The 22925-nt window shown below is 43.4% G+C and overlaps 1 protein-coding gene across 2 annotated transcripts in view; it reads left to right on the top strand.

Moving 5' to 3' along the window:
• Positions 1 to 11112: 11112 nt before the first annotated feature.
• Positions 11113 to 22925, top strand: part of NOTCH1 (notch receptor 1) — a 60890-nt gene continuing 49077 nt past the window's right edge. The window contains exons 1-2 of one of the 2 annotated variants that reach the window (XM_075578901.1): positions 11113 to 11471; positions 18037 to 18118. In XM_075578901.1, the coding sequence (XP_075435016.1) occupies positions 11414 to 11471; positions 18037 to 18118 (140 nt within the window). In that variant the 5' untranslated portion in view covers positions 11113 to 11413. Of the gene's footprint in view, positions 11472 to 18036; positions 18119 to 18153; positions 18183 to 22925 lie in introns of those variants that run through there. The other variant, XM_075578902.1, reaches the window with a different exon arrangement.

The following is a 22925-nucleotide window of genomic DNA, read 5'->3' as shown; positions in this document are numbered from 1 at the left end:
CCTTTCTGTGAATATGTGTAGATGGGTCTGTGAATATGTGTCTGTGAACATGTGTAGATGCCATGAGAAGGAGAAATGGAAGAGCCAAATTTCCTGCACCCGTTCATGTTTTCCTCCCTTTTGTTGGTCTTCCTCGTCGCTCCCCCTTTATCAGGAGTGGACAACTCCCAGTCCTCCAAGGTGATTGACTGAGCAGTGATTGAGCCACCAGTGCTGAATCAGGGATATCCTTAAAACCTGGACTCTTGGCCCTTGAAAACTGGAGATGGCCACACCCGCCATATATGTTTTGGATAGGTCCATGTTGAAGGTCTGGGATGGGCGTCCTCCCCAAGTTCCTGCAAGCGCTCTAGCACTGAGTTTTCCTGCTAAGTAGCACGCTAGGAAAAGTTAGAAATAAGTGAATAAGAGTATTTTAGGAAAACTTTGATTATGGCACAAAATCTTACTTTTTGAAATATTATACAGTATTATTTGTAAAACACTATTTGGTAAAACATTTTATAAATAAATAAATACATTTGTAAGATGGGAAGAGACCACAGAAACAAGCGATTCCAGGTTATATTTACACTACATGGATGCAGCTTACGATCCAGTTTAATTTGACACTGACACAGTCCCCAGGTCATACCCCCTGCTTTCTGTCCTGAAGTCTGTTTACCAAACACCAAATGTTACCTTTGTTTTTACTAGTGGAAAAGAATGACTTCCCACAGAGAGGAGCAGAGAAACCAGAAGGAGAACCGACTCAAGAACATCTGTTTGTTTTCCCCCTAGCACACAAAAAAAGATTGCAGCCGTGATACTGTAGGGCAGGAGTGGCCAACTCCAGTCCTCAGGGGCCCCCCGACAGGTCAGGTTTTAAGGCTATCCCTGCTGCTTCAGCACAGGTTGAAAGGTTTGTGGTCGTTGGGAAGCGCAAACATATGTGGAAACAAGAATAAATGTCTGATAGTGCAATACTGTCAAATGCAGGAGTAATTTTCTTCTTAGATTCTATACAATGAATACTCACAAATGTGAGGGAATATAGGTGCACGTAATGCTATCTATAGGTGATGGTTAATACTACCTATTACGCATTTATATCCCGGGCAACGCCGGGTCTCTCAGCTAGTACTGTATAAAGAGAACCGGACATAGTGCAGACTGTAATACTTTATATGAAGGTAAATATATGGTATATTGCACTCACATGGTATAGGCAGAATACAGGCAGTTTGATCACACGATCGACACCGGTTAACAGGTAAGTGCAATTTTTTTCCCCCCTTTTGGAATCGTTCCCTCCGTCCGACACACGCCTCACGGCTCCGTCTAAGGGATTCCGGATGTGACGTCAGCGGGATCCAAGAGTTTCCGGTCGACTGTGTGAAGCGTCACTCTACGCGTTTCACCATAGCTGGTTTCTTCCTTTTTCACTTGCTTCCTTTTTCACTTGCTTCAGCACAGGTGGCTCAATCAGTAGCTCAGTCAAAGACTAATCCACTGATTGAGCCACCTGTGCTGAAGCTGGGACTGATTGAGCCACCTGTACTGAAGCTGGCACTGATTGAGCCACCTGTGCTGAAGCAGGGATATCCTTAAAACCTGACCTGGTGGTGGCCCTTGAGGCCTGGAGTTGGCCACCCTTGCTGTAGGGGAAGATTCATCAATCATCAAACTACTATTGAACTCAAAGGGAATCAACACCGGACCGGGTGTGCTAGCCCGTACCTGCTCTTGATGAATCTTCCCCTCGGTCCCTTTATTCATGCGATAGGAAAACCAAGGACTCCTCAATCAATACTGGGTAATGTGAGAAGACACTGGGCTTAAAAACATTTTGTCCTAGATTTTGCCGATCTGGCACCAGGTAACCATGCGTGGGTTTGTATGTCTCCTGACATTGACAATGAGCCATAGTGCCAGTCAAGTGTCTGCCTCTCCATTCACCACTTGTATACAAATGTAGAATGTATGCAATGCATGTGTTACCATTTATTTAAAGCCAAGAAGGGTGGGGAGTCGTGTTGGTCCTTTCTTCCATCTAGTAACAAAGGAGGGAGAGGGAGTATGATCCCTTTTATTGGTCCAACAAGTAGTTGAGATGTTACAAGCTTTCCAACTTCTCAAGATCAGGGTTACCCGATGAAGGACCCGGGGAGGTTGGAGAGCTTGTAACATCTCAACTACTTGTTGGTCCAATAAAAGGTATCACACCCGCCTCTCCCTCCTTTGTTACTAAATTTATTTAAAGACATCAAAGCATAAAGCAGTTCTGAGATTATGCCCAGGACATACTTGAAAACGAGAAGTAACTCTCAATGTATTACTTCCTGGTAAAATATTTTATAAATAAATAAATTGGCCATGTATAATCAATGACTAAATGCTTCTTCAACTTCTAAAAGAAGAACCATAAACCAATATTGGAGCTACGCAACGCTTACAGCTGCCAATCCCCACAATTCATATATATTGCCCGGTAACCTGTTCCAAAACCTTTACCAATATGAAGAGTTTTTAGGAAGGTTATTACAATATGTTACCGGTAGCACCGAAATCGGCAAAGCAAACTTGGAAGTCTGTGCGTAAATTAGATTGAGTTAGATTTTCTCTGAAGACAAAAGACCTTTGGTATTTGGAAATGATAACAGAGATGCTCGGCACCATTATATGTTGCTGCTTGTTACTTTTCAAGGGGAAAGGAATCTTTATCCACCAACATAAACTGTAGCTTTACCATGCCCAAGGCAAATCTGTTGCTAAACCAACATTCCCACGCTGACACTCTATACAGGGTTTGGAGTGCGCCAATTTCCCTCTTAGCTGTGAAGGGGAATACTGTACATTCAAATGCTGGTTTTACTTAGCTTTCTTTCCCCTCTGATCTCCGGAGACTTTAGAAAAACAGTTGGCAGATGTGCAATGTCTGCTCCTATTTGTGCAATGTTTACACAAGTTCCCCAAATCTTCTTGTCTGCATTAATGAAAACAATGCATAGCTTACTGGTTTTATTTTTACTAGCATGTATAACAGTCTCCAGAGCTGCATGCGGATTTCTCAGGCTTCTCCATGGATGCAGAAGCCCGTGTGTACACACTTTGCCCCTGTCCTGCATCTATTGTGAAGTTGGGTATAACTTTTCCGCACCCTCCTTGGCAGAATACAAGGAGGGGGAGCCACCCACAGTGCTTTTCAGCTGCAGAGCCACCTACTCTGGCACCCCTTTGAAGCACCATATGTGGATATATTGAGCAGATAAAAGCAACAGGCCAAACATCCATAAATTGCAGGCCGCTGGATGGCAGGCAGCAAATGTCCTGCACGCCTCAGCCAAAGTGGTGTTAAGTCTGAGTCTGATCCGTGTATATCTGAATTATCAAAGGATTAATCTCTGACTCTCAGGGTCACTCATTGCCTTAATAGTGATCTTTTCTTGGCAGTCTATCTATTAGTGCCTGAGTAGGTGGCAGTGATCTAGATGAAACACTTTCTGCACTGCTCCTGTAAAGGCTTCTGCGGGAGTAGTCAGGATAAAGTTTGCTGTTGCCTATTTTCACTTAAGCAGCCCAATATTTTATATATATAAAGCAATGTGTTTACTGGCTGTGCACTTCTGTAACCCAGGCTGTGCTGAGCTGTGTAATGCGGTAGGCGTAAGCTTATAGGGGACCATGTTAAACTGGATAAGAAGTAAAAGGTGACACTGTGTGCTAATTTGCATTTCATTTCCCAGAATCCCTGGCTGCAGTGGAAGTATGGTATGCTAAAACAGGGGTGCGCAAACTTTTGCAGCTGCGCCCTCCCTGCTGCCCCCGGTGCTCGCGCCCCCCCTAACCTCAGTTCCCGGCGTCAAATGACGCCGCGGGTCACGTCACATGATCCCGCTGCGTCATTTAACACATTGCCGTCTGAATCTCGGTAAGTAATAGGTTGCAGAGGCATTTCATTTAAATGTCGTGGGGAAGAGCGCAAGGCCTCTGCAGCCACCGCGCCCCCCCCCCCCCCTGTACAAAAATCTCGTGCCCCCCTGTGCTAAGAGATAATGGGGAAAGGCAGGGTTGCAGACCTGTCTGATGCATGAATGAGCTCACAGGTTAGATTTGTATTTGATAAAGCAGCAAACCCTTCTGCTCACTGAAAGAAACATATTTCCCATTGGGAATTTCAACTGTATGTATGTATGTATGTCAGTATATTTTGATTTTTATAGCAGCAACCAGGTACGCAATGCTTTACAATTTTACAAATATTACAAAACAATTACAATATATGGAACATAATAAAACAGATGGGCATCAAGAGTTACATTGGGAGAATGGAGTCTGTGCCCCGAAGAACTTACAATCTAATCGGCATGTGGCAAGACTAACAGAAACAGGAGTAAATGTAGGTGCATTGGTAATAGTGTGTTACTGTCGTTTAGTGAATTGTGTTGATTTAGGGCTATTTCAATGCTTTGTTGAAAAAGGGAATTTTCAGATGGGTTTTGAAGGGAGATAAGAGAAGGTGCTGGGTGGACATTGAGAGGGAGGGAATAGCATGTGACAGCTGCAGTGACACGGGGAGGAGAAGAGACAGGCCTGAGCAGAGTGTACTGTACGAGTGGGGGGTACAGAAAGAGATTAAAGCTGATATAAGAAGAGACGGAAGAGTGCAGAGCCTTGAAAGAGAGAAGATTTTGGAGGTGAATACAGGCATACCCCGCATTAACGTACGCAATGGGACCAGAGCATGTATGTAAAGTGAAAATGTACTTAAAGTGAAGCACTACCTTTTTTCCACTTATCGATGCATGTACTGTACTGGATTCGTCATATACGTGCATAACTGATGTAAATAACGCATGTGTAACAGGCTCTATAGTCTCTGCGCTTGCGCACAGCTTCGGTACAGGTAGGGAGCCGGTATTGCTGTTCAGGACGTGCTGACAGGCGCATGCGCGAGCTGCTGTTTGCCTATTGGGCGATATGTCCTTACTCGCGAGTGTACTTAAAGTGAGTGTCCTTAAACCGGGGTATGCCTGCATGGGGTTTAATAGAGAGCTAACTTCGTTTTCAGGAGGAGAGAAGCAGAGACTGGTCAGGAGGAGAGGGAGGTTATCCTCCCAGGGGCAGCTTGAATGATGTAAGGGTAGAGAGCTGTCAGACAAATATGCCAATCATGAGAAGGTTTCAGTAGCCCAGATGGGAGACAATGAGGGTATGGATTGACATTGTACTAGAAGAAATAGCCACTGCTATTCACACAGGTTGCTGAGCTAATGACGAACAGGGACATTTGAATCAAACAGTCTTAGATGAATAAGAAAAGGGGGAGCTATGTTACTCTCACCCAGGGGTGCTCAACTTCAGTCCCCAAGACCTCCCCCACCCCCACCCCCAGGTTGGGTTTTAAGGATACCCCAGCATTAGCACAGGTGGCTCAGTCTTCGACTGAACCACATGTCCTGAAGCAAGGATATCCGTAAAACCTGACCTGTTGAAGGGGGGGGGTAATTGAGGACTGGAGTTGAGCCCCCTTGCTCTAACCCCTTCACTACCGGAGGGGCCAGCAGCCCAATGTTATCAAATGTAACAAACGTTATCCAAAATCAGGAAAAAAATATTGAAATGTTTCCTCTGAAACAGTGAAGAAAAATCTACGCTGTGAAAGTGCCTGTCAGCATGTGCTGAGCTGGTGCTGCTCTACCCCAGGTAAAAACCGCACGTGGAGTTCTCAATGACTCGGGGAACATGTCCGGGCAAAGACGTGCTAGCATTTGAATGCAGCTCTCGCATTGGTGCCCTTCGCTTGTTAAGATGTTTTCTTTTAAAATCGATTTTTAAAAAGACATGCAGTCAGTGTCCCACGAAGTTCCTCGGGTTACAAACGTTTCACATACCTACTGTTGTGGTGTGATAGATGTACTATTTTAACTCGTCCCTCTTGTTGTCTTGTACTGTTCCCCTGAGCGGCCGATTGGCTGATGCTCAGTTTATTAACAAACCAGCTGCTTTTTGACTGGGAGACCTGATTTTTTAAAATACGTGTCAGTCAGCAGGTAACACATATGTAGAAACATGTGGACCACAGCCTGATGCTACAGAAAACATTTTAAAGGTGTGTTCACTCTAACTAAACCCTTTAGAACGGAATCCGATTTTACGTTGGTTAACCCTTCAATGTCCTAATTGTGTACACCAGGGGTGTACATCTCCAGTCCTCAAGGGCCACCAACAGGTCAGGCAGGGATATCCGGAAAATCTGACCTGCTCGAGGAAAACATATATATTTATTTATTTATTTTATTTTATTAAATATATATATATATTAATAAAATCCTTCCTTAACTGTTGCTGTCAATTTAAATGATTTGCATTCATGAAAAACATCAGTTATAGTAAAAGCAATGATTGTGAAATAATGTGGGGCTGACAAAATGTCAGCAGCCATAAACTTCCTCTCCTTCCCTGCACAATCTTCAATCGTTATTCCTCTTGGCACTTGTAGTCAACCGAAGGGAGGCTTCATTGGATGGGAGTAGCAGAGGGCCAGGGGATTTCCATTAAATATGACACTGCAATGATTAAATAAGAAAATTACATGTTTCACTTACTGTATGTAATTTTTAGACAAATTCACCTTTTAAAAATAAAAAATCCAATCTGAGTAAATGCCCCATATGTCCTTTGCTACAATGTTCTCACATACACCCCTCCATCCTAAAATAATGATGTATTTACTTACTGCAGAGCCTGGCACAAATTTAAAGCAAATAAGAACAAATATTAACAATGAACAACAAACCTTAGCACCTAAGGGCTCCTCTGACTCCAGTGATTCAATTAAGTAAATATACCTAATAATTATCTGCCCTGTGTGCTCTTTGTAAAGTGATTTATACACTACCATTGCCCATTACCAAATAATTTGTAATGTTAACTGTTTTAGGGCTAAGGGGGCTACATTTCAATGTAATGAAACCCTAATACATGGAAACAGCAAGTAAAGCTTTATCACTCTTCCACTGGATTAACATAATTAAATAAACCCTCACATGTAACATTAGTAGAGGGGCCCTGGTGTATTTAAGCCTTCATTCAACTCAGTGAACTGTGTAACTGTGTAATATATACTCTACCTCTACCATATATAAGGGCAACTGATCAAAGGGATATTTAAAAAAAAAAGCAGATTATAGCCGTAAAAAATGGATAACATTACCTAAAGTTCAGTGTGGAAAGGGTCCCCATTTATAATGTTATTATACTCGTATATATAATGAATATACTCGTTTCATCAATTGCATTTATGGATAGTGACATCTTTTCTGTTTTTACTTCCAGAAAGGGGGGTCACCCCTCCGTTTCTATTTTTATATAACAATAAATAGAAGGGCCAGGAACCCAAGAGAATCTCCAGTGCCCCTGAAGGAATTGCAGGCCATGGTTATTTTCAGAAGACAAGCAGGTGAAGCGTTGCACTTTTTTGGGGGCTTGGCCTACCAGAATAAAACCCTTCCTAAAAGAAAATGTGTAGAGCTGTTTATTTATAGAAACGTCCCATAGTTTGCAAAAAGAAAATCTTTTTCAATCTGTGTTTGTGTGTTTTTATTTATAAGGGTCAGGGTTAAGTGTATACAGAATTCAGAGTGGAATCCGCCTCACACCCCCCAGGGTTGCCCTGAAATTTTGTTTTGTACCACACCCAACTTCTGCCTATTAACTTTATAGCTGAAGGGCTTATTGGAGACGTCGGGGGTCTTTGTTATGTATTTACAGTCCAAGAGGTGATGTGCTTTTTAAAGAGTTATTGTTGTTTTTGTGATATACTGTAGTCAGTGGTGGATTCAGCGTTTTGCCGCCTGTAAGCTGGGGGGGGGGGGGGGGTTGCCCTCCTGCCCAGCGTACGACGTCACGGCAACAGACGCCATAGCGTCATATGACGTCATTGCAGGAGGGGGCCTGCTACAGAAAAGGTGAGACACACACAAACAAATATCCTCCCCCAAAAATTGCCACTATAGCCTTCTCAGCCCTATGGGAAATCCGCTCCTGGATAACGTAGTGATATATGTAATGTTCAATACTCTCATTCACCAGAAGTCCTGCAACTGCTCTCTCCTCTCTCCCATGTCCAAAATAATATTTTATACAGTGTTTTCGGTTGAGACCTTTTAAACTAACAATTCTTTATCATTGATTTTTGTAGGTCGCAACCTTATTGTAATAGGTGTATGACATTTCAGTGTGTAATTACCACCTTTAATATTTTTCATTTACTAAGCAGTATTGGTAGCTTTGCGTTTGAGTAACCAATAGTGACCGCTTCCCCACGTCAAAAGCTAATGTGGATTTTTGCCATCTGAGATGGATGTAGGTATAGAAAACAAAAATAGGGATGTTGTCCACAGTTCCCCTGGGGTATCATACAAAATATAATAGTATGGTCATTTCAAATATTTGAGAGACTATGTTATAACAGTGAAGTCCTGTGATTGCTGGCGGGTCACTGTCAGGACACTGGTGTTGTATAGCCTCACAGTGGCTCTGGTGATGCTAAAAGGAGTATAAAGAAAGCAAAACCTTCTGGCCTCACATAAATATTCTGTGATGGGGGTTGCAGACAGGTTCAACCTCCAATCATTGACACAAACCTAACCACACACTATGGTGTTGGATGTCCAGTAGGCAGTGATTACACCATAAAGGAGAAAAGCAAGGGAGCCCCTACTGTGAACTGTTAACTCTCTAGGTCTGAAGAACCTAACCATGTTAACGCTTTCAGTGCCTTTAATGTCATTGAGGCAAGTTGTTATAAACACCTTTGTGAGCAAAACCGTTCTGTATTGTTGATTTTTTTCTCCCTCTGCCCTTTGGCTATTTTGGGCTTGGTGTTTTACCTTGAAAACCCATTTGAAAGATATGTATCCCAAATGGTGCAATTTGGACCAAACTGAGAGCATCTGCGTTCAATTGTGAGCAGACAAACGTATGAATCGTTCAAATCTTGCTTCTTGCATTTAACGCCTCTCTTTTATTATTTATTTATTTATAAAATGTGTTACCAGGAAGTAATACATTGAGTTACCTCGTTTTCAAGTTTGTCCTGGGCATAGGCGTTAAAATGACAAATAATACATGGTTACAAATAGTTACATAAGTGAACAGGGTATACATTACATACAAGACATTGCATGCATACTTAAAGATAATATATATTATGGGCGTATGTAAGTTATAGACCGGATTAAAATGTGAGACAGCTTTGGTTTTGAAAGAACTTAAACTGGTGGTGGATGTGAGAGTTTTGGGGTGCACGGTAAGAGAAGGAGGAGACGCCGGATACTTTGTTGAGCCTTGGGACCATGAACAGTCTTTTGGAGTCAGATCTCAGATAAGTGCTGCATGTGGTAGGGGTGACGAGCTTGTTCTCTTTGGAGCAGAGGACAACGCCACCTACAACTGGCAGATTTATTTGACGCAACAAGAGGAAAACTGCACCAGTTATAGAGGCAACGTTTAATCTATCTCATTATAATATTGTTCCGACTCTCTCCTTTTCTATTTCCTCCCCTAAACACTAATATGCCAAGTGGAGCAACGCCCTTCGATACATTGACACAATCACGCAATTTGCACCGGTCCAGTTTGCGACACTCCATCGATTTCCCTCATATTTTTCATGCAATCTCTGCGGAAACAGCAACAGATATGGGCAGTGATCTAAGTATGAAGTACTAAGGGCACCTACTACCAGATTTAGAAACCTAGAGTAACATTATTTCTAGATTTACCGTTTACACATATACAGTGCCACTTTCATTTTTTTTATTTGATTTATTTTGGACTCGCTGCATTGTAAGGAACCCCAACCCTCTCTAACAGCGTGTCTGAGCAGATGCATTGTAAGGAGCCACAACCCCCTCTAATAGCGCGTCTAAGATTAGATGCTTTGCAAGGAACCCCAACCCTCTCTGATAACAGTAAATAGACTGTTTAGCTATTTTATAGGCATTAATTCCCATTTAAAAAAAACAAAGAAAGAAATGGTGTCAGTGTGTATCCATCAGCAATGCAAACTTCTGCTTTATCTAAATACTAAGACAGTGATTTTTAACCTTTTTTTGGTTAAGGAACCCTATAATTATATTATGAAATTCTGAGGAACCCCCAACCGTCTCCAATAGCGCGTCTGAGATCAGATGCATTGTAAGGAACCCCAACCCTCTCTAATAGTGTGTCTGAGATCAGAAGCATTATAAGGAACCCCAACCCTCTCTAATAGCGCGTCTGAGATCAGATGCATTGTAAGGAACCCCAACCCCCTCTAATAGCGCGTCTGACATTAGATGCATTGCAAGGAACCCCAACCCTGTCTAATACCATGTCTGACATTAGATGCATTGTCATTTTTTATATATTTGGTACAATTTTTGATTGACCGGAAAATTACAGGGAACTCTTTAGGGATTCCCGGGGAACCCAGGGGTTCCTATGAACCCCTGTTGAAAATCACTGTACTAGGACATTTGAAGCATCGTAGGGTTTGTATTGAGGTGCCAACCCGGCCTCGATCCTAATGGTTATGGGGACATTTGCCATGAGGTGTCACTTGCAATCCTCTGTAGATTTTCAGGCACGTTTCCTAATAGATTCCACACGCTGAGAACCCAGACAGTTTGAAGTGAACATGTGAAAAGCTCCTTATTGTTGCTTTAAGTTCCCTCCCTTCCCCCTTCGCTTCTTTCTTTAAAAAAAAAAAAGCCATAAGACAAAAGCCACCAAAAATGCCCCAGGGAGCACACGCTGCTGCCACCGCCGCCACCCCACTGCCTGACTGGCGACTGCGCTCCACACTCCTCCATTCACATGCAAATAAAGGCAGCAGGCGATCCCTCCGCCACAAAACTTTTCAAAAGCCTTGAAGTTTGCAGAAAAGTAGTCCCTTGGCGAAGTCGAACGCATTGGTGAACAAAAATAAAAAACAACAATTTCCAGCCCCCCCCCCCAAAAAATTTACATTTAATATCAGCAAGTGAGAGAGGTGGTGTGGGGAGACGGGGTTGTGGAAAGGGGAGGGGGAGGGTGGGGGCACCTGTGGCGGAGGGATACCCTATAGCATGACAGTCCCAGCATGTCCCGAGAGCTGCGTGAGCTGTGAACATTCTACTATTCGCACTGAGTAGAACCCGAGGAGAGATACATTGTAACCAGCGCTCTGAGGATTCCACTGTCCCACCGCACAGCTCAGGCGTCTCCTGGGGGGGACTTTATACACCGCATTGGTTCAGCTACCACTCACACCCACCGCCACCGCGTTAAAGGATATCTGTACACTTTTTTTTTTGCTGTGTTTTGCTGCTGGGATTTCACACCCACGGGACCTATGTTACTTTAGTGCAGCCGATCCCCGGGTGACTGCGCTCAGAGAGCTGGAGGGATGCGTCGGGTTGTGTTAGCAGTTTTGTTGCTGTGGTCACTGGCTGTCCCAACACGAGGTATGTCTGCTGTCATCTCAGAATAATATATAAATATATATACACACACATACATACATACATATATCTCCTGGCAGGCTGGCACACTCCAAAAATAGAGCTCGTGTATACTGCTCAATGGACAGACCATGGCAGTGATGGGTAAAGGGCTTATTCTATCCCGATGAAGGTGTCAGTGTCCTGATGAAGGTGTCAGTGTAAGACCGAAACGTTGATTTTTGAAAAATAAATATTTACTTAAAAAAAAAAAAAATATGTTGGTGTAATTTTGGGTGCCTTTTATTTATTATTGCTATCCTCACCTGTCCATCATCCCTATGCGTGCACAGCAGAGGGTGTTACACACGCACAATATATATATATATATATATATATATATATATATATATATATATATATAAATAAATATCTGATATCTGCACACCACTTAATGTAATTTTAACTGAAATTATATACATCACACTGGTGACTGTTGCTGCTGCTAATGATCACCCCCCGATCTGCAGAGCACGTTGTCCTTTATAGGTGAGAAGCTACCTGTAACATAAATGACCACCTACATATTAATATCTCCCACCATAATGTCACTATTAAACACGTCAGATTGTTGCTTGGGGGAATCAATAAGGGGGGGGGGGAGAGGTAGAATACGTATGCGCTGGTGGATTTGATGGGGAAGTCACGGACACTCTGGCACTCAAGGGGTTAATAGAGATGGGATACATACAATACAGAAACTGTGTGAGGTAGTTGGGAACTTCTCAGCTACCAAAAAGATGAAACATTGAGGTGTCCTGAGTTTGGTTTGAATGTCCCTTTTTTTAAATTTTTTTTTAAATAAAAGTAAACCAAAGTTCCCCTAATCCTAAATGCTTAGCAAATCGTGTATCCGTCATTATTAAGGCAGTTCTGTAGCCCTGGATTCTGATGTTTCAGAGATCTAGATACAGTGGAAACTCCATGAGTTTGGTAAGAGATTCACTGCATCATTGTGGTTACTTGCTGAGCTGCTGTCTCCTTCTCCCTCCTTCTCTAGGGGAGGGACGTGCTTTTTTTTGAAGTCAGAACTATCTGTTGCTTGTGTGTTGTGTGTGATCTTTTTACACTGGTTACAGAATATATTTTTAAGCCATGTAACAGCCCAATAGGTTACCTTGGTGCATCTCTGCCAGGCTAAAAGAGCCATCCATTTGAAATCCTTGTTTTATTTGAAAACGGCAGTCTCCTTGTGATCTTCTGGCTGGGACAAGGAAAGGGGAACAAGACTCTTGTAAACTGCTCAGGGGGGTGTGCACTAAATATTGTCTCTGCTTTTTTTTTGTTTGTTTAAACAGCAAAATGCTTTATTTACTTGAACAGTAAATCTCATTATTCTTGGAGGGGGGGGGAAGAGTATCTACCCAAGAGAGGGTCACTGATATCTTTTAACCCTTTCGCTACCAGAGCGCCTTGGCAACGCATTGACTAGAGCAAGTGAGCCCTTACTGTATTTCTTGACCTTCAGTGTATCCTAGTGGAGGGGGGAGAGTGTCAAAGTGCCTCTTAGTGCTTTGCACCAATAGGGTTGTAAAAGTTGTTTTAGTATGAAGGGGAAGTAGTCTGATGGTTAAGACACTAGCCGGGGGGGGGGGGGGGGGGGGGGAGGGGGGTGCAACTCCAGTATGCGAGGGCCACCAACAGGTCAGGTTTTCAGGATATCCCTGCTTCAGCACAGGTGGCTCAGTCAATGACTGACCCACCTGTGCTGAAACAGGGACATCCGTTAGATCTGGCCTGTGCACTAGCCCCTACTGGTAACATTAGATTGCAAGCTCTTTGCTCCAGGGTGGTATCGGAATTCCACCCAGAATCCCTGGTATCTGCTACTGTACAACAGTCAATCTAACACCGTTCCAGGACACTGCGGCGGGATGTCCAGTTTTTGTGTCGCTGCATTGGGAGTGCTGGCATTTCAGCCGGTCGCAGCCAGAGGGAGAAGGCATGGCTGGTTTCGGTGTCTGGCTCGCCCACCCTCCCAGTCAGGTTTCCTGCGCTGTCTCCCTATGTGAAGGCGGGTGCTCTTGCAGTTCTGCTTCTCTGTGCCTGATAGTAAGAGGCGCTTGTGGCGGAGATGAGTCCCCACTGCTGTGATGTGCGGTTTCCCCGAACGGTCTTGGTTTTGGCTGAACCCTGAAAAGTCCCGCCCCCCCCTTTTTTTCCCCCTGACAGGTCCTTCACTGCATTTGCTTGACTTCTACTTGTGGTTTCAGCCTCTTCAACTCGTTCACTGCCAGAGGGAGCAATGCGTTGCAGGCCCCTCTGGCAGTGGACGGGTTAATATTATTATTTTAAAAAAAACTCTCCAAACACTTTACCCCCCCCCCAAAAAAAAGTTTGCTTTGCAATGCATAGAGTGCTCTCTGGCAGTGAAGGGGTTAACAACGATCAGCCTTCCGGGTGATCTGTGTCTCAGCTACGTCACAGACCAGGAGAAGTGCAGATTTGCACTAGATCAGGGGTCTACTTTGGGGTAACATTTTTTTTGGGGGGGGAGGGTTGGTATACAGTGAGGGATTTATTTATTTTTGCTTAAACTTGACCGGAACCTGCAATACAGAGCAATGTTATGTCTTGATTATGTCAGAAGGGGGAATTTGATATACAGACAGTCCTCGGTTAGCCAACGGAATCCGTTCTGGAAGTAGCGTTGGATAGTGACACCGTTATAAAGTGAGTCCCATGTTAATCGCTGGATAACACATTCCGGCGTCGAAAAAACGTCCCGTAGGGTTGCATTGTAAAGCGTTGGATATGCCATTCGTTGTAAAGTGAAACGTTGGATAGCGAGGACTACCTGTATTTTTACGAAATGATAATTGTTGCGTGTTAGAATAGCTATAGGGGAATCCGGCTCCTTTCTAGGATATTTTCACTCCACGTTACTTCTATTTTTAAAAAAGAGATTGGTTGCACGTTGCGATTAACTTTTTGGCGCGGGGAACATGGCAGTTCTTCAAAGATGACATTTATAGTGATCCTCTCCAGTCTAAAAGGTGTCCAGGGAAACACATTTGTACTTCTCCAAGATCTATATGGCTACAACAACTGGGAACTGTTTCAGACTTCAGTTGCAGGAAGAGAAGCCCGATTTAAAAGCTCTGTGTGCAAAGGAGGACACTTGCGAAGAACAATGATACACGCAACTTGCACCACTTATCTGCACCAATGTAATGACTGAATCGGTGCAATGATTCCTGCAATTTGATCGTAAAATATAGAGCGGTTTAAGAAAAAAAATAAAAGCAGGGCCAGATTTTATAATATATATATACAGTGGTCGACAAATCACCAAAAAATCTACTCGCCGAACAAAAAAATCTACTCGCCACCTAGTACCAAACGTGTGCTGCTTGGGCCAATAGGAGCTCGCCACGATGTTAAATCCACTCGCCCGGGGCGAGCAAATGTATAGGTTTGTCGAACACTGTATATATAGATATATATATATATATTATTTTTTTAAATATATATATTTTTTGGATTAATCACACAGGCTCCTGTTTTCATCTTCAAAGCTTACACTCTTAATTAAGGTGGTGTGGGAGGGATTAGAATGGTAACGCACATCCTTAACCGTTTCAGGGATAGACACACACTGTCATGGTGACCATCATGGGGAAAAGGCTGAGACAGGCTGTTGTCACCGTGAGAGAGACTGTTTATGCAGGCGTTCGTCCCCCTGTCTAGTTTCATGGGCTAGAGGAGATCAGGGTATCCCTGGCAGTGGAGGGGTTAAGAGAGGTGTGTTTAGATCAGGGGTGGGCAACTCCAGTCCTCAAGGCCTAGCAACAGGTCCGGTTTTCAGGATATCCCTGCTTCAGCACAGGTGGCTCAGTCTGATTGAGCCACCTGTGCTGAAGCAGGGATATCTTGAAAACCTGACCTGTTGGTGGCCCTTGAGGGCTGGTGTTGCCCACCCCTGGTTTAGAACCTGGCTGAATATGAACCTCGTTGCATTATAAAGAATGCTACCCTTCTAATCTTCTGTTTGCAAAACAGAGACCCTCCAAAAAAACATGAATACCTTATTGCTGCTTCTGATGCAACTGGCTTGATAGCAAAACACTTGTATGTTAATGATACCGTTGGTATGGAGGAGGACATTCCAAATCACCGGGGCAGACCTGACAAAGATCTATCATTTTTAAGACTACATGATATTTTTAATACATGGTTGTTTAGGAGAATTGGAGGTGCATTCCCCCCTTGAACATACTTTTTTAAGAGCCACGAAGATATTTCAGCCCCTGTACAACATATATATATATATATATATATAATGCATACAATGACGATTTTCTCCGCTCTTAGAAAATCATGGTTTTGTCTATCAATTAATTGCACATTAGTTTTCATGGAGGTTTTAAAAATGGCAAGAAAGTGCTGAATATTTTTTAAGAGTGCTTATAGAGACTCTTACAGACAAACCCTGGCTTGAGTCTACAAAAGCATTTACTAGAGGGGTAAATGATGCCCCTCGCCATGGCTTTCTTTCCACCCCTTTCCACGAGGGAGACACAGACAGCAGTGTGTTCACATAGTAGGGGGTTATTATTAAATCAATCCAAACCTCCAGGCTGCAGGTATTAAGTGACAAGGGTGGTGGAGATGGAATCCTGCCCCACAGTAAGCACTGTGCCTGGAGGTGTCTCTAACATTTCACAATGGCCAGCTCTGATTTCTCTCTTTGTTGAGAGTCAAGAATAGTCCCTGCTCTGCAGCTGTTGTGTTTTCCCATGAGTAGCCCTGGGAAGGGGGGTCGGTGGGTTGTTTGCTTGCTGCTCAATTCCCCCAGACTGGTCACCTTGGGACAGTCTGGGCTGTTTGTCCAAACTGCTTCCTTTCATTTCCCATAAGATTGAGTACGGAAGTTTCAGAGAGATGCAACAGCGGAATAAAGGGGGGACCTTTTATTAGATTTGTGTAAGCCGGGGGGGTGGGCAATTCCAGTCCTCAAGGGCCCCCAACAGGTCAGGTTTTCCGGATATCCTGCAGTCTTGGACTGAGCCACCTGGGCTGAAGCAGGGATATCCTGATAACCTGACCTGTTGGGGCCCCTCAAAGACTGGAGTTGCCCACCGCAGGTCTAAGAGATGGCTTAACAGGGAATTGGTCTTGTTCATGGGATGCTAAGAAGCAAAAATATTATTAAAAGATACAATTACAGACCGGTTTAAAACTTCTTTGCTGTCCCTTGTGACATTGAATGGATCAACACTACAGGCACTTCTAAACCGCTCCTACCTGGCGAACTAATCGACGGATCCATTGGTTTTTGAGGCACCTGGACAACTATTTTAGTAGGTTCTTCGTGGCACTTGAATGAACCAGATATAAACCAGCAGAAAATAGATGAGATTGAAAATAAATCCAATCTGCGATTTTCTGATCTGAATGGATAGTCTCATTGTGGAGATATGTTAATGCTTGAAGCCAACAAGATGTAGAATAAACGATTTTCCTCCTGGGTGCATCAGTACACCCCTTTTGGGCCATCTCATGCCGGTATGGAGTTTCCATGTTGACGTGACTTCTGTAATCCTATATATATATATATATTTGCCTTATAGCTCTTATTCTTCACATTCCTGCAGTTCCTTCATGATGTCACAGTCACCATATCACAAATGTCTGATATTCGTCCCATGCCCCGAACAGCCATGATAATGTCCAGGCAAAGGGTAACATTTTAGCTTCCCCCCCCCCCCCACTCCCTTATTCCCAAGAGCCTGCTGGTGATTTGTGATTGTAACCCAGGGTTTCTGTAAACTTTGCAGATGTCAAGTGTGATATTAATGAAGGGGCAGGGATGGGCAACCTGTAGGTCAGAGGTCAACCTAACCATTCAACTGCTGCACCAATTGGTATTGGGACTGGTTTACTTGTAAATGCATTTTTTTAATTTCAATTTTTAAAACTTTTATTTGAGGGTTAGTATATATATATATATATATATATATATATATATATATATATATGTATATATATATATATATATATATATATATATATATATATAATCATTTAATTACACAAAGGCACTAGAGCCTTCTTCCCTTGTAAGCTGAACCCAGGAAGGCTGTGCTGAGGCTCTAGGCCAGGGTTGGCTAACACCAGTCCTCAAGGGCCACCACCAAAAGGTCATGCTTTAAAGCTATCCCTGCTTCAGCACAGGTGGCTTGATCAGCATCTCAGTCATAATGACCGAGCCACCTGTGCTGAAGCAGGGATATCCCTCATACCTAGCCTGTTGGTGGCCATTGAGGACTAGAGTTGGCCACCCGTGCTCTAGGCCAATCGCATAAGATAAATCTTTCAGGTTTTAAAGCTGTGTGTAGCCCATCAAAATCCCAAACTAGGACTGGACCATGACACAGTGGTTGGCGACCAGTTAGGAAGTGTGGTCAATGTGGGTATTGTTGTAAAAATAAAACTAGCCTATTTTTGGTGATCCTTTATTTAGTCCAAGTATTACCCTCCAATCTCATTTTTCTTCCTCCCTTTTTTTTTTAATTTTATTTTAAAGGTTTACGATGTACACAGCCTGCGGAAATGTGCATGAACGGTGGAAAGTGTGACATCTTCCCCAACGGAACAGGGGTCTGCCAGTGAGTATCGTAATATTAAGGGATGGCGAATCCAGCAGCGTTTTGAGGATATGCACGCTGTAAGGTGGGATGTGACATATAGCCAGCGTGGGAAGGGGACTTGCTCCCCGTGCAGGTTTTAAATGTGGGAACTTGTATAATCGGGGATCTTCTACAAACCACTTTAATGACAGACATATTTCTTAATCTATGCTTGGGTGCTCAAGGGCCACCAACGGGCCAGGTAGTAAGGCTATCCCTGCTTCAGCACAGGTGGAATTCAAAATGACTGAGCCACCTGTGCTGAAGCAGGGATAATGCAGACGAAAAGCAGCGCACAGCAAAAATGAGGGAGTAGGGTCCAAATGATGCAAAAAGGATTTAATGGCAAGACCTATGCACAGAGGTAAACCTCCAACGCGTTTCGTGCCGAAGTACTTTATCAAGGGCCTATCTCCCTCATTTTTGCTGTGTGCGGCTTTTGTTCTTCATCTCCTGGATTCTGCTTCAGCAGTTGCACCCATTTGTTTCCAGCATCAGGAAGTGGGTGATTATCAAGTTTATTTTCACTAAAGACTGTGAGTACCTATTTGTTCCTTATTGAAGTGGGACACTCCCAACGGAACAGGGGGGTTGTGATTATAATCACTTAGCCCTGTTATCAGGGAATACCTGTCCATTGAATACCTTCATGAACATGAACTTACAATCATCTTTCATATGGTGATACTACCTTATTCACCCACTGTTCTACTGCATACTGGATATAACTCTACAATATAAAAACAAAGTCACTGTTTAATGCTTATATTGTACTTAGTATCATAATGGTATTTTGTCCAAGAAATACACCTATGCTTTCCTTTTATCCAGCTGCTGTTCAAACACCTTTCATAGATGACATAAATATATAATTCTTTGCCATTTTTGTCCTGCAAATAAATAAAGGACATCCCAAGTCCTTTCTAACTTTCTGCCCCACACCTCTGGAATGCCCTTCCCCTCAATACCCGACTAGCCCCCTCGCTATCCACCTTTAAGACCCACCTTAAGACACATCTGCTTAAAGAAGCATATGAATAGCACTGGATAATCATGGACACATGATACATAAAGCTTGGCCCCCTGCGGACGCACTTACTAGAATTCCCTCCTACTGTCTCTGTACGTTCTCCCTACCTACCAATTAGATTGTAAGCTCCTCGGAGCAGGGACTCCTTCCTTAATGTTACTTTTACAGTATGTCTGAAGCACTTATTCCCATGATCTGTTATTTATATTATTTGTTATTTATATGATATGTATTACTACTGTGAAGCGCTATGTACATTTACGGCGCTATATAAATAAAGACATACAATACAATACAATACAATACAAGTCTGCATTAGGCTTGTTTGCATCCTCCTCCGTGCATTACTCCCCGACACTTTGAGTGAGGGAGACGAGGATATCAGTTGAATTGATTCACTATTGTGTTTCTTGTGAACACTGGAAAAAGATCCAATAGAAATGGATCAGCCAAAATGATAACAGTAGATGCACTTGAGTGAAACTTCTTTTTTACATCACCCAGATATTTTTACAACCTGCTTCCCCTCCCTACCCCTAAACCCATGTCTGGTTATCCCAGGCACACCAGCAATTGAGCATACAAAGGCTAGAACCTCTTTGTGAGCCTCTAATGAATGCACAGCACTTTTTTTTTTTTTTTTACACGCAAGCCACACGGACGACGCTTGACGCGGTAAATCTTGTTTTCCTTCATTGAAAGAACGACAGCTGGGGATCGGTGGAAATTCGGCCTCTATTGTTAAAGGAGGCAGATTAACGCACTGTGTCTAATCATGTGCGGCTTCTCAGAATGCCAAATTACCCCCTTTCTTCTTGTAACCTTTCCCCCTTTCCTTAACCCTCTCATTGCTGGGGGCGGGGGGCTCCATCCAGCTCTGTTGGGTTAAAGCTGTTTCATTTAACTGTTGCCATCAAAACTGAACATCAACAGGTTTTAAATATTTGAAGACACATTTACATATGTCTCTATGTAATAATAAATAATATATGCATCTAATAGAGAGAGAGAGATGGATATAGAGAGATATGGATATGACACTTAGGATGTTGACCTAATCATTACAACAGTTGTCCATAGAAAAGAATAAAGGGAAGCAGGGGAATCCTTTTTCACAGGGCTCTCTCTGTGTTTGTAGTCTCAAGAATTCAGCCGTTCCTAGAATTAGCATGCAACAAGTGTCACTCAACTTCCTCAGCATGAAACAATTTATGGAGATACTTCTTAAATGTTTTCTCAAGTGTAAATGGAAATCCAGTTTTTTGTGCAAGTCGTTTTTCCCGCTGGAAGAAAAGGGGGTATCATTCCAGGAATACATTCCTACATTATTTTGCCCCAATTTTAATCAAGAGAAAATGTATTCAGGACTTCTTTCTCCACCCCCCACCCCCCTTGTCCCCCCAACTTCCTGCCTTCTGAGTACCTACTGCTTGAAATCTGGATAATTCTAGGTATAACAGAACCATGTTTCATGTCGGAGCGCGGAAAGGCTGTGGTTGGGGTAGCGCATCTTTCTGCTGTGCAGTTTTCGGTTGGGTGAACTTTGGCTGCGCGAGAATCGAACATTATTTCTTGGTCGTTTTGAACGAAGCGGCAGCAAAGATGACCACCAGCTGTATCCAAATGAGCAGCGTCGGGTTCATCCTAACCCGCCCTGCTGTGTGCGCTTCCTATCAAAGTATGTCAGTGGAACGAAGATAAACCATATACTGTAGATGTGGAGAACAGCCACAAACCACGAGGCTTTCTCCAGTAATCTGGAGGCAGATGGTCATCCCGTCCCAAGTGTCTTTGAATGTCAGAGCAGTTCAATTAGTTTCTCAAATGAATCCTTACTGTGTTTTACTGTGTAATGCTAACTAACCTAGTCATTTTAAGCGTAAATGATTTTCCCAAAGGGATCTCTAGAAGCCGCAAGTAAAAGTGCAATTAGCATATTGTATTCCTGTCTGTGTTTGAAGCCGGTTCTTCTGGAAGCCCAGTGACATTTAATTGCGCCCATGTTATGAGAATATAAGTTGGCTGTGCGGAGTGTATTATGATTTGGATAATATGGGGATATGTTCACGGCTGAATCATTCTACACAATAAAATGTCTAGCCTGAATGTTAAAATCCAAGTCTTCTTTAGATCATGGAAAACAAAGACTGCAAGGTCTCCAGAGGGGGGTTCTGTGTTCCCCGTTCCCCTTCTCATTCAGAGTTCTGATGTTTCCCTAATCAGAATTTGAGGTCTTCCAGAAGCTGCAGGCCTGATAGCAGTAGAGTTGCAGGAGCTTTGATGCCAAGCAGTGCTGAATGAAATGCACCATCCTGGCTAGTGGTTACATCTCCATTTCACCTGCCATTTAACCGTTTGCCCACAAAGCGTCCTGTCTGCCTTCCCACAAATCCAATTAGAAAGCCAAGTGAAATAAACACTGTAAAAGGTTTTTACAGTGAGGAACATCTCTGCATTTGTAGAGTAGTTGCTGGGGAGATATTGCTATGCGTGGTTCGACTTTCCATAGAAAAGGTAGTACGTCCATTTAGTAATGGGTATTAGTGTTTTAGGTGTGTGCATTTCGTCCACTATAATGCCTTTGGTTAAAAATATGGCATACTTAATATTATTCCAAATACAAGTCTGAAAGACGACCTTCAGACGGGACAATGACAAATGCTGTGACGTGTCATCTGTTCTACTTTCCTTAGTCGGGACATACTCCAGTGAGCAAACTGTACTGTCTGCAGCACTTACTACTAGTAGTAGCACTTTCCAATACATGGCAAGAATGTGATTATACTGGGTGTGCGCACGATGTCGGTTTCAGATTTCCATTTTCTATCCTGATCGCGTCACTGTGCAGTTCCCCAGTAGTTACAAAAAAAGTGTATTGATTCTGTAATTATTTAGTCCTGGCAAGGAGTGTTCCTATTCATCCGTTTGCTAGTTCTGTTCCTCCTAGCTGTACATTCAGTATCTGACTTCGGGTTAATTGTTACTTTACATGTGGTTTTTTATTCTTCGTAAGGAGAGTTTTTTTGTTTAGCCAATTTATTTTTGGTTCCCAAAGCCTATCTTTCCTCCTCCTTCCCCTTGTGTCCAACCCAATGCGAGAACCACGGCACAGGACACAGCCGCAGGCCCCCCACGGTAGAGCCGGTTAACCATGCACAAGAGGAAGTCCTTAACCCCCTTTGGCGCTGCGGACACTGATGGCTTTGACTTAACCGCTGAGCCAAACTTCACTCTAGCAGTGTTGGAGGGAGATGCCCTGCAATGCTTTGTCCTGGCACCGCAAGGGTTACGCATCCCCAAACAGTGTAGTTGTAGCGGATGTATTGCTGTGTCTCCAGCATGGTGTGTTATCACCCCGCATGGTATCTGGCCCTGTGGTTAATAATTGACCGAGCGAAGTCTGTCCGGAGTGACGTTCCAGCGAGAGGTGGCTCTCAGTGTGTTCCTGTATGTGGCGTACACAGCAGGTGCAGTAAGGCGTCAGCAAACGCGTGAAATTAATGGCCTGGCATTCCTGGAGTGAAATGGTGTGTTTCCCCAGCTAGCAGGTTCTCATGGCTCCTACACAAATACCTGGCATCCCCTTCCTTTCTTTTCCTACAACTCGTACATTAAAAACACAGGTCGGCTGTCTTTATGGCCGGGGGCAGTTGGTAACGGCTTGTCCCCCCTTGTGCTTTTACCACTACGGCAAACCCTAAGGCAGTCCCGAGTTTGTAAGGGAAATGGTTTGTGTGTTAATGGAAGGCGGCCATT

Source organism: Ascaphus truei, chromosome 21, assembly GCF_040206685.1.
Source record: "Ascaphus truei isolate aAscTru1 chromosome 21, aAscTru1.hap1, whole genome shotgun sequence".
In the NCBI taxonomy this organism is placed as follows: domain Eukaryota; kingdom Metazoa; phylum Chordata; class Amphibia; order Anura; family Ascaphidae; genus Ascaphus; species Ascaphus truei.
Note: the sequence above shows the minus strand (reverse complement) of the source record. Positions and strands in the feature narration are given on the sequence as shown.